This window comes from Uloborus diversus, chromosome 7 (genome assembly GCF_026930045.1).
Source record: "Uloborus diversus isolate 005 chromosome 7, Udiv.v.3.1, whole genome shotgun sequence".
In the NCBI taxonomy this organism is placed as follows: domain Eukaryota; kingdom Metazoa; phylum Arthropoda; class Arachnida; order Araneae; family Uloboridae; genus Uloborus; species Uloborus diversus.
In genome coordinates this window covers 128,861,264-128,873,757 of record NC_072737.1, presented here as the reverse complement: position 1 = coordinate 128,873,757, position 12,494 = coordinate 128,861,264, and the positions used below count along the sequence as shown (strand labels likewise).

At 32.3% G+C, this 12,494-nt stretch overlaps 1 protein-coding gene across 1 annotated transcript in view; it reads right to left on the bottom strand.

Annotated features, from left to right (window-relative positions):
* The window catches only part of LOC129225865 (protein RFT1 homolog), a 58,111-nt gene extending 47,187 nt beyond the window's left edge, over positions 1 to 10,924 (bottom strand). The window contains exons 1-4 of the mRNA XM_054860387.1: positions 10,658 to 10,924; positions 8,038 to 8,123; positions 4,287 to 4,403; positions 1,776 to 1,965 (exon numbers count right to left, since the gene is read on the bottom strand). Of these exons, the coding sequence (XP_054716362.1) occupies positions 1,776 to 1,965; positions 4,287 to 4,403; positions 8,038 to 8,123; positions 10,658 to 10,720 (456 nt within the window). The 5' untranslated portion in view covers positions 10,721 to 10,924. The remainder of the gene's footprint in view (positions 1 to 1,775; positions 1,966 to 4,286; positions 4,404 to 8,037; positions 8,124 to 10,657) is intronic.
* Positions 10,925 to 12,494: the final 1,570 nt, after the last annotated feature.

The window sequence follows — 12,494 nt, the reverse complement described above, 5'->3', positions numbered from 1 at the left end:
AGAAAATGCCAGTTTCTTCAAACTTGAAGGTTAATTAAAAGTTAACTCCAACGTGGTGTGTATCTGTAACGCGCCATTGTCAGATGATGTTTTGTTTTGGACTGAGTGTGAGGATTTATACCATAAAAAGGTAAGTTCTTTATTTTAAAATTCACATAAAAATTCTCACTTCGGAAATTCTTTGTTTTTTACAAATCCTTGAGGGGTTCTTGTAGCATTTAACTTTATTTTTACTGTATGTTAATTAATTTTACAAAAATAGTTCGGTTATTTTGTTCTAAAAGTTAATTCTTATCGATGCCACGAATTATTTAGACATTAACGTGCCTCCTTTAGGTACTGAATTTTATGTTAACAATTGAAAGTTCTTTCGGTTGTACTCTTAAAAATGCGTAATTTTATTAATAAATCTGCACAATAATGGTGCATATTTCACACTTAAAACTGTGTCATTATTGTACACTGAACGGAAGGAGCCACCCTTGGGTGTACATATACATGAATATGCATAATATACATAAATATACATAATTGTGACCATACTTCGACTGTAATGTATATTAACAGTCGGAGGGATAACGGACCGAGCGGAGCGAGGTCCTGGCGAGCCAGAGGTCTCATAGTACTTTCGTAATGAGACCGAGGCAGGGCCGGCGAGCCGAGGTCTCATTACGAAAGTACTATGATACCGAGGGCTCGTATCCCGGAGAAATGATGAAAAAACAATTAATGCATTAATTTTGACTTGTAATTAATACAATAATTTATTTCATTGTATTTTAATATGTTTACAAAAAACCCCGGCCCTGTACATTTTTGAAGCATATATTCGTAATGTTTTTTGTTGTGCTTTTATGTTGTTTTTATATATTTTGTGTTCTGAAGTGCTTTGATCATGTTTTTTTTATCTGATTTTTTCCTGTTGGCGCTAAAAAAGCATCGCTAAGAACGATGTATGTCATATGTCGTCATACATCGTTTTCTTGGCGAGGCTTTCTTGGCGCCAACAGGAAAAAGTCGCCAAGGGTGGGGTATATCACATCAGTTCCAGAGATACTGATGCATGCGCAACGTTTCATGTTGCACAACAACGCCGAAGGTTTGACGCCGAAGAGAAGGTGGTCACACAAATTATCGTCCACTACAAAACATGTTCTTTTTTTGACCACAAGGGGCTACTCAGGGGGAGGCGGCCCACTCCCTGGGCTCACTGCCTGTTGAGTTCCTGAAATGGGGAACCACCGTCAATGCCCAGCATTTTCAAGCCAATTTACAGAGCCTTAGACGAGCCATTAAGTTGAAATGGCCAGGCATGTTGTCCAAAGGTATCCACATATGGCCAATGTGGTGAAGATGACATTGTAGTAGTTTCAGTGGGAAACGCTGAAGCTGGAACATCCACTGTGCACCATTTCACTGTGTGACTTTCATGTTTTTGGACCTCTAAAACAAGCTATTCGCAGATGACACACCGAGTATCACAGATATCACAATGGACGAAGTGAGTGACTGGGTTCAGTCCTGGATCCAATAGCAACCTACTAGTTTTTTCGAAATGGAATTGACTGCCTAGTGTCACAATGTTACAAATGTTGCCAAATGGGAGTTGTGGCAACTATTTTTGAGTTAATAAAATTGCTGCTGTTACTTTACACTAGTGACCTGGTTTCATTTGAATGCCCCTTAAATTTTTGAGTTCATGAACTTTAAAAAAATGAATAATTATCTAAAACAAAATTACAATTGAAAAGTTAATTTAAAAACAAAGAACTTACCTTTAATTTAACAAAATGGAAGCTCTGGCTAAAAATATACACAGGTTCAGCCATGATTTCAATCAACACAGTAAGTAGAATTGCATTCACACCAGTTGAATAATGTGAGACCAGATGAGACTCTGGTGTTTCTAACATAAAAAGCCAAACAAATCTCAGTATTGCGGAGCAAATCAAACTTGTGGGAATACTAATAAAAAACAAAAATAAAACAAATAAATTTTCACAAAATGCAACAAAGTAATACAATAACAACAAACCCAAAACTCTTATGGGTTATTCACAAAGAATGTTACAATGTGAATATTTGATACTTCAAAATACATAGATCCTATATTCGACAATTTATATAATTTATTTTTACACAGAAAAAATATTCTTGAATTTATTAGAACTTGAACATTTTTCAAATGATAAATAACTAAGTTTAATTCACTGCTGATTGAAAAGAAGAAAAAAAATATCCACTCCTTTACCGCGGGTTATTTTGGAAGTAAATTAATCTTCACTTTGAACATTCAAGTGGTTAAGTTAACAGGAAATAAAAAATTCAGTTGCATTGCTTAGTAAATCTTAATGAAATGCACAAAAAGGTTTACAGAAAAGGTTTAAAAGGTTTTCACATCTTTTTCTACCAAATAAAGTATTAGTTCAAAGAGGAAAACTAACTCACCAAAGACGGGCAAATGAAGAGCACCAAACATATTTACAGTAAGTAACAACACATGAATTGGAAAATTTGTCAGTTTAATTACTGTCAGAGGTGGCGAGTGGGGCTTATACATGAGAGGGCAATTTTTTTAGGAAGTCAAAGATCATTTTAGACTATCTTGAGTGACTGGGGGTGGGGAGGGGGTGCTTCTGATGTTCTCTTGTGTAAATGTTTTGGAATTGTAGTTTTAAAAACGCCATTTTAGAAGAATTTTGTCAATGCTTGGGGAATAAAGAGGAGTTTCCAGGGCTGACCCCATTTTTTTTAAAATAAATTATAATGAATCATAGTAATATTAAAAACAAAGAAGTTTGGACTGTCGTTGGTAATGTAAGGGTAAGGAAGGCTCTTCCTGGAAAAAAATCTTAAACTGATGTCTTAAAGACGGAAATTAAAGCCATCTTTAGCAAACTTAGAGCAAGGGATTTGGGGTCCTCCCCCAGAAATTTTGCTAAATTTAAACATTTTTTAAACGTCTTTTAAAACATTATTTCAGACTTCTCTTTTATTGGCTTAAGGAAGATTGAAAGGGTCTGGAGGTTCTCCCACTTTTCTTTTCTTTCTTTTTTTTTGAACTGATGAAATCATAAGAACTCAGTCTTAAACTTCCTTTGGGGACTTCAGAAAAAGATCTGCGGATTTTTTTTTTCTAAATTGGAATCTTAGAAACGCAGTTTTCAGCTATCTAGTTGATTTTCTTCCTGAATATTTTTTCCTCAAACTGGAGTCTTTAAAACTCAATTGTAGGTCATCTTTGAATTTAAAGGAGAAGATAGTGCACTCGAGGATTTTCTCCCGGAAAATTTTCAAAATTGAAGTCTTAAAACTGAAATTTTAAACAATATTTGGTGACGTTAATGTTCAGGTAATCTCACCCAGAATGTTTTCAAATTGAAATCTTAACTTTGAGACAATGTTTGATGATGAAAATACTGCGGGGGCAATTCCTGCTCCTCCCCCCCCCCTGAATTGCCACCACTGATTACTGTCAAATTAAAGAAACCTAGTTATTACAAAAGCATGAAGTCCCTACCATTCAAGTATGAAATTAATGACTATGCTTAAAAGTAGATATATTACTTAAAAAATTGTTGTCAATTATTGTTGTCAATTTATAAAAAAAATAATTGTGAAAATTAATCAAAAATTAAACACAGCAATAATAGTTAGTCTAAAATTTTAATTTGACATAGGCGCTAAATTTGAAACCTGGAGTTTTGAATTGCTTCAAAGCTTTTTCTTTCCAACTCTTATTTTTGTGAACGAGACCATCAAGTAAAGAACAAATTTGCAATAGTAATTTTTAAATGCCATCTTTTTTGTTTTTGAAAAAACGTTTTCTTCCAGATATTTTTTTGATTTATTTTATTTATGCTACAGGCAATAAGAAAACCACTTTCGTTAAAAACAAAACAAAATAAAAAGGAAGCTATAATTAATATGTATATATTTGAGCCATCAAAAGTGGCATCTAGGAATGGGGCAAAGCTAACCTGGCAGCATCGTAATACTGTGTTTAGAATCTGGGTAGCCTTCACAATGCTGCTAGGTTAGATTTGCTCCAAGTAAAGATTGTTCATTTTGATGCTTAAAAATGTATCCTGGGGGGTCATCATGGCACCTAAATTTAAAATTTTATACTGTCTTTAACTACAGCCCTGATTATACATATATAATTATTAATTCATGCACAAAATGTTACCAAAACACGCTTACATAAAAATAAATTTTGAGTTATAAATTACTTTCACTAAAAAACAAGTTTCAAACCAAATAGTAAAACACTTTGGAATACTAACATGGTCCAGAGTAAATTAAATTGTTTTTCGGGATTTTTTCCATCAAATTTTGACAAACAAGAACGACGAAAAGCTTCTCGACTAAAACAATGACATGTTGAGTACAACAGCATAAGTCTGTAAAGAAATAAAGTAGTTATACAATAGTGAAAAATAATTATACACTTAAATTGAACAGTATAGGGCCATTCTACGGAAAACTGTCATTGTGCCCCTCACGTGACGTTTCATACATTTCACTAAAACTAATAATTTAAAATAGTACTGAACACAATTTTGTAGCTTAAGAAATCACAAACGTATGTGTGACCCTTGAAGCAAAAAATTTTGTCATGACCGTTGAAAATTATTTCTTTTTTATGAAATAAAGGAACCGTCTCGTGCGGGACAAAATGACCATTTTCAGTGGAATGGCCCTATAACTTCCTACTTACATTACAATACAATAATAGGGTAAACTGACCAGTGAATGAACACACCTCAGAGAATGAATAGCTCATTTTGCTGATGTATTTTTTAAAAATTATAAATAAGGTTTTAAAAGCTGTTTCATGAGTGAATTGGCAATTGTATATTCCTTGCAAACCATTCCAAAAAGGATCTGACTAGAAAATGTTATGTTTGCCTACTGGTTAGAGGTGTTCCTTAGCAGGATTGCTGTACTTTTTTTCCTTTCAATGCTCCCAAAGAACTGACACAAAAAAGTTAAAGTTTTATGAGGCCATGATGGCCTCTTCGGTAAATGGTTGAAATTGAGGGTTCCCAGCTCGATGTCATCTAGTTGAAGATTCTCTGTGTTCGACAAAGTTGACTGGGGTACATTAAATATGCCATGTTAACTAAGTCCTTCGCACCTGGTCTGAATCAAAAAATAGAGCTGCCAGCAATCCAACCAGTTAAACTATAAGAAGAGGTGCATATTTATGGGAGACCCTCGAGCATAGAAAATGTTCCCATATTTTTTTTTAAATTAATTACATGTCAATTAAAATATTTTCCCTGTCAGGTGCCAATAGCTAGTTTTTAACAATGATATGAATTTTCAAAAATGAATTGAGACTTAGAGTCCATTCCTTGATCGGACTTGCTATAATTTTTTCTATATGAAAATTAAATTAAAATATAAATTTATGTTGCATGATGTCGGGCAATTCCATGGAATATGGAAAGTAGGACATGATAGGTGATTTTTTTTCTTTGTACTACATGGATGTGTTATACATCGTTTTTTAGTAAAAAGTCCAAAGAAAAATAAACTGGAAATATTTTAAATATTCGGATGCTATATTTTTTATAAAATGGTGAACAAAATATCATTTCTTTGTATCGAAAATGAAGACATTTCAAAGCAAATTTCAAAATTAAAATTTATAACACAATTTTATTTGTTTTGTTAGGATTTTATTTTTTACAGTATAATTAGGTATTTCTCTATTGGTTACCATTAAAAAAATATTTATTTAAAATGTATATTTAAAAAATATATATTTTAATATATATATTTTAATTTTCTGTTTGAAATGTAACAAGAGTAACCAAAATATATAAAAGTTTATACTGAACAATAAATATTTCTCCAAAATCAAAACTACTGATATAGATATGCTGCTTACTTGCATGCAACTAATAGCCCATAAAAAAAATGATTTTGTACAAAATATTAATATTTATTTAAAATTTAAATTTGTAACAAGAGTAACCGTTATTTTTTTGTAACAAGAGTAACCACAAGCATTTAAATTAATTGATTACATTTGTTACTTTTTTCTAACTTTTATTAACTACAATGACAGCTAGATGCTAGAAAGTCTCAATAAAACATTTTAACTCTTATTCTGTATGCTAACAACTATACTCGGTATTAGTTAAGATCAGAATCTCTCTAGCAAACTATAACACATGTTCTGGTAGATCATAGTAATTCTCCTCATATGTTCTATATGCATTCTACATTAAGTTTCTACAAGTCATTAAGTCCACAAGACAGCAAGCTAAACAAGATATTTGGTATGTCACTCATACAAAATTGATTTTTCCGAAAACTACAAGTGTATGTTTCAGGACAAAATCCAAGCTGCGCACTGGGACCAGTCACAAATTAGCCTTTTTACATCAGCTCTTTATTATGATGGCAATATACATCCACTAGTCCTAGTGTCAGATGACTTGACACATAGTAAAGAAACTGTGATTGCCTATGTGGACTTCATCTTGGAAAACTTCCAAGCCATATTGAAGTCCAAGCCATATGTGTGGTCTGATGAGCCTGCATCTCAATTCAAAAACCAGTATGTGATGTCCTCTTAAAACATTTTTTCTTACAAACATCCAAGAAAAAGATAAACGTTATTATTGCATGGAACTTTTTCCCCACATCACATGGCAAGGGCCCAGTAGGTGGAATAGGAGCTGCTGCAAAACAAGGTGTTAACCTTAACACTAAAAATCGACGTTATATGATACGCAATGCTTCAGATTTTATCAAAGCAACTCTGTCAACAAAAATTGACATAATAAACCTGGAGCCCAAACAAATTATTGAAAGGAATAACCTTTTAGACTTAAAATCAATTTTTGCTGATAGTTTTCCGATAATGGGGATAAAAAAAACACTATTTTTTAGTAGTGAATGGAAAACCTGAGGGCCGAATAGTGACTCCTCATTATGATCTAAAGGCAAAAGAAGATGATGATTACAAGATCGGAGAATGGGTACTGGCTGATTATGAAAACAAATTTTTCCCATGTGAAATAACCAGATAAGTCCAAGACTCATACTCTGTAAATGTGATAATTCCAGCAGGGAACAACTGGAAATGGCCTAAAGTCCCTGATCAAATTCTTTACAAGAGGAAGAAAATTGTAAAAAAAAACTAAGTTATCCCACTGTAGTTAATTCAAGAAATCATTTTTGCTTCCAAGAAATTAAATAAATATGCCAGTAAAAGCATATTATTTGTACTTATATGCTTTAAAACTACTAATCACATTTTATAATGTATGGGTAACAAGAGTAACCAATAATTTGTAACAATAATAACCGAGAATTTTTCTACTAGCAAATTTTAAATAAAAATTTAAATGTTTGAAATTACTGTCATTTAATAAATAATCCTTCCTCTCTTGAAAAAGCATAAAATTTCATTATTTTGTTATATAGTTTAGATAAAAAAAATATTTTCGTACGACATTACAAACTTCATGTCCTTTTAAGGTAACAAGAGTAACCATACTTCGGATGAATCATTCAAAAAATCGAAAATATTTAATCATGTTTTTCTTGTATAGAAAGGAAAAGCAGGCCCTTTTCCTTATTATTTTGCAAAAAAGTTGATGATTTTACGTAAAGAATCTTAAAAATGAATGTAAAACTAAAAATATACCATTATAAATGTAACAAGAGTAACCGTGGAATTGCCTTATTCCCTTTTTTTTCATTACCATTTTCACTTTTAGACTATATTTCTAGTGTAAGCTGTCAGAGACCATTAAATTCCATTTCAAAAAGGTTTTCATAACTTTGTGCCCAGGAACATATTTTTGGTTCTAATGAACCAAGACCAAAGGAATTAACAACTTCTAATATCATGCACATCATTATTGGTTTTGTAACCAAATTTTATTCATTGCTTAGAGTTGCAAGGTGAATAAATCATTCCACTTTCATGACAAAAAAATAGTACAACACACAAAAATTTGTGATTATTATTTTCTTTTTTTTACATTGTGATGTACAAAATATGAAACTTACCTTACATTGATAACACCTAATTCGTCTTTGGAGATAAGTCGAAGAATAACAGCATTTGAAACGGATGATAAAACACGCATTAACACCTACATTTTCAAAGAGATAATGAGAATTAACAATTTTTATTACTTTTATAAAGCATGAATTATTATAAAACATAAATTATTATACTGTATTTTAATTGTATTCAAATTATGAAGATTATAAGCACAAGTTCAATTAAAAGAATTAATTCTTCTTTGAATCTCAAGAGATCTCAAAAAGCCTGATACAAGATCGTGTAATCTCTTGTATTTTAAAAGAAAATATAGAAAATGAAAATGAGAAAAATCTAAAATACAAACGATTTGTTTTGAAAAAGTTAAAGTAGAACTTTTGATGTCTTGTTTTTTGCAACACCTTTGCCTATGTCTATGTATGCTTCATTTAAGTTAACTTCTAAAATATTTAAAAAAAAAAAAGCTAAAAAATGAGCCTCTAACTAAGCAATCAAAATGTTAGCTACAAATTTGATTGACCTTTGAAATTTCAACTAGAAATGGCTACAATGCATTTTCAAAAACAATAAAAACATAAACACACATTATACAGGAGGATTTCCTACTAGCCTGCATTAAGATGCAAAGACCTTGAATAATAACAGTAGTTTAACTTTTGCAATTTTGCAAACTCCACCTGATCATCCTTGGTATTTTGGCCAAATACCTGGATAGTCTTACTAGTTGAGGATAGTCTGCCCACGGATAGTTTGAAATTAGTAATCGTCCAATTAAGATCAGTCTATCTAATGAGGGGAAAAAGCAAAAATTGGATGCATGTGCTCAGTTAATTTCTATATGACTTTTAGAATCTTATTAATTTAGAGGCTAACATGCATCTACAAAAGCTGGCATCCCTAAAAAATGCCCTTCCATCTCATTGGTGGTCAGACTGTACCGCGTAGAAGACAGACAGTTCTCTCATGCTTTATGTGTGGACACATCAAATATCTTGCGTTCTAACAGGTTCTGGAGTGTCGCTGGTGCAGGGCCAGTCAGACCTCTTTCAGTTTTAAACTCAAGTGTTTAAATTTTACAGTTCTTGAGATTTTAAGAGACAAAAATTTTTTCTGCACATTATGGTTTCATGGAGATAGTGTAGCTAAGCTATACCATCTGGAGTAAGAAACAACAATGGGATGCAAAGAGCCTGTACAATCTGCAGAATAAGAAAAATATTTGCAATAGGTGGCAGAGTTCTGGATGGGGGTTGAAAGTACAATGATTCCTGGAAAGTTATTGGGGTTAATACAATGGAGGGATACAGAAATGCTGAATCGACAAACATGCATTTTGCACACATATTGCCCCTTATGGTAACAAACTAGCTCATACCCAAGTTTTACCTAAAATGTAGCTCTGATAAGTTAAAGCATGACTTTGACAATGTTTACTTCTTTAAAGGAAAGGATGATTCATGTACCCTGAAATGCATGACAATGCATCTGCATTTGTGAAAAAAATGTTTAGTGGATTCCTAAGTTATAGGAATTTGCAAACTAAACAAAGCCATTCCACTTGCAGAGAATTCAAGCAGCAACACCTTAAGCATTTATAGCGCTAAGAGGGGGGGGGGGAGGGCATTCGCCCCGAGTGTCATCCATCTAAGGGGTGGCACCCAAAGTAGGATTGCAAGTTCATGAAATATATGAAGTTAAAAAGCATTCTTAAAAGTACAAATTTAAAAAAATGTTGGGAAAAAACATCCCGGAACACCTTTCTCTTCCACAGCACATCATAATGGTCAAGATTAGGTTCATATTATCAGAATTTAGACTGAAAATTGTATGCGTTTCATGTTTACATACAATATTAAAGCTTTTTTTGCATTTGGGGGCAGGGTTAGGGGAACCATAAAATAACTCCCCAGGTGTTATCACTGCCTTGAGATCAACACTGTTGGAAAGCATATTTTGATGCTTCGTTTCTTTGAACAAGATAGTCGAAGATCCTGTATTTGATACCTTAGTCAAACTATTTTTAGCAATTATATTTAAGAGATACAATGCTGCAAACTAGGTATTTTTGTGTGCTTGAGAAATTGGCATTTTCTTTGAATCTTAATATGGATTGTTTAGCTATTTGTGTAACATCAAAGTGCAATGAACAGATGCAGCTATACAAAAAAATAAATAACATGTAACTGAATGCATTAAACTATTTCGTATATATAACCTAAAACATTGCGAGCTACTTAATTTTTAAAAAAATGGAGAAAGGCAAATTAAAGATCTTAGAAGAAGCAAAAGTAGATGCATATATGTATAGGTATGTATAGCATATGAATCCTGATATGAGAATGTAAGTTTTTCGAGAAGAAATGAAACAATTTAAAACATTATCTCGTGAAAAAAAATAATAATTAAATTCTCAAACGCAAAGGTATGTAAGCAAGAAAAACTTGCTATAGTTATTTACATTAAACCACAGTTGCAACAAACTATCTTACATCAACTTGGAGTGCGGAGCATATAGTTACCTCGATATACAGGTCTGAATTTTTATGTACACACAGATGTAGATGTGTGTTTGTGTACATACATATGTTACTTTAACAATTTAACCATAGAAATAAAACGCACCTGTAAAATTATGTTGTAAGAAGCTGATTTCACAGCAACTTCTACCGCAGATGTGTCATCCATTATCAAACAAAATTGGATGAATGTTTAGCTATACATCAGGCAGAATTCATAGACCCATATTTTCAACAGTAGTCATCAATAGCCATTGTTTCTTATTGTTTTTCAGCATAAGATAAATAGCAATAAAATTGAGCAAAATTAAAATCCCGGTTGCCCACATAAACAAACAAACATATATTCTTTTTCAGGTGGTAGTTGCACTCATGGCATCTGATTGGTTGTTTCTCCTTTCTTCTTCTTGAAATGGATCTTCTCACTGAGTTGAAGAAAAACTGGAGAGAAGAAACGCCTTTCTGCAGACATTGAGCCTGAATACAATCTGCAAACCATCAGGGCAATTAGAGTCCCTATATGAGAAACATTGAGAAAACAACGTGCGTAGCTCTATTCGCAACTCCAACGAACTATAGGGGGCACTGCAGTCACTGTCTACTGGCGGACGAAAAAACTAAAACAAACGCATGTGGTAACGAAGAAAATGCTAATAAGTCTAGTAAATTTTGTTCGTATGCATGATTTTTTTGCTTTATTCTTTTTAAATTAATTTTCAAAGTCTTGTTGATATTCTGATCCACGTAGAAAGAAATGAGAATTCAAGAAGCATTACGTTAGAAATTAATGCAAAATACGCAGTTCGTAGTTCTAAGCAGCCATTTCCACGATGTTGAATTCGATATTTATCAATTCTTATTAAAACTAAATAATAATTGTGGCCTGACAAGAATAACAATTAATGCTAGAAAATTTAATTATATGACATTGCGAATTATTGTCAAAAGAAGATACTTCTTTGCCTTGCTTGACTAGCGCTAATTGTTTTGCATTTGTAGCTGAGTTATTTTTCTCAAATTGCCGAATCGGTTCATTTTAAATTTTTCTGTTTGGTATGTTTCTAATTTCTGAGTTATGATTTAATTATGTTATGCTATATACAAATCATCAACAAAATTCTCCCGAATATATGGTGGTAGTTTTCTTTTCAATTTGATCTACCATTATTTCTTTTTACTTATCGAATTCAGTAATCTTTCTACCATTTTATTCCACTCATGATAAAAAATAAAAATGGTTTAACTAACATGGGCGGAATCTCGCCAAGGATACTTAGCTCGCACAATAATAAAACTATAACCCTAAACAAATTTGGCGAAACCTTTCAGCTGAGAATAAAAGCAACAAAATAAATTCTTTCTCGGTTAAACATTTTTCATTTCGTTCTACGATGATATATTCAAGAAAAAATTTTGCATACTGCCTATTCCAACTAAATGCTACTGTAAAATATGGTTTGCTAAATTAATTTAAGATTAAAAAAAACCCATATTCTTACAAATTCACAAAAAACAATAAAAAATTTTACCTGGTATAACGTTATCCAAGTTTGCTAATCCAGAGTTTTCTGGTGTTAACGCGTTTTCACCATTTCTCAATCAAATCACTTTTTAGAGGGAAATAATGAAAACTAACATTATTTTGAGGAGCTCGAACACTTTCTGTTGCTGAAAGCAATCCAAGACACATCGAATGCGTTAATAAATACTCAGAACAAACTGCCTATGTTTAAGTCAACAGACATACGTGGAACGCAATGTGGCAAAGTTTTAGTTTTTTCGGCAGTTTTGTAAATCACCGCAAGGTTGCGTATTCGAGCGCTGGAGTTGCGAATTTCATGGGAGGGTAAATGAACTATTTTAACAGAAAAAAACTTTGTTCTCGCAATCCATCTTCAAATAAGAAGATATTTTGCATAAATTTGACATTCATTCCAAAAATA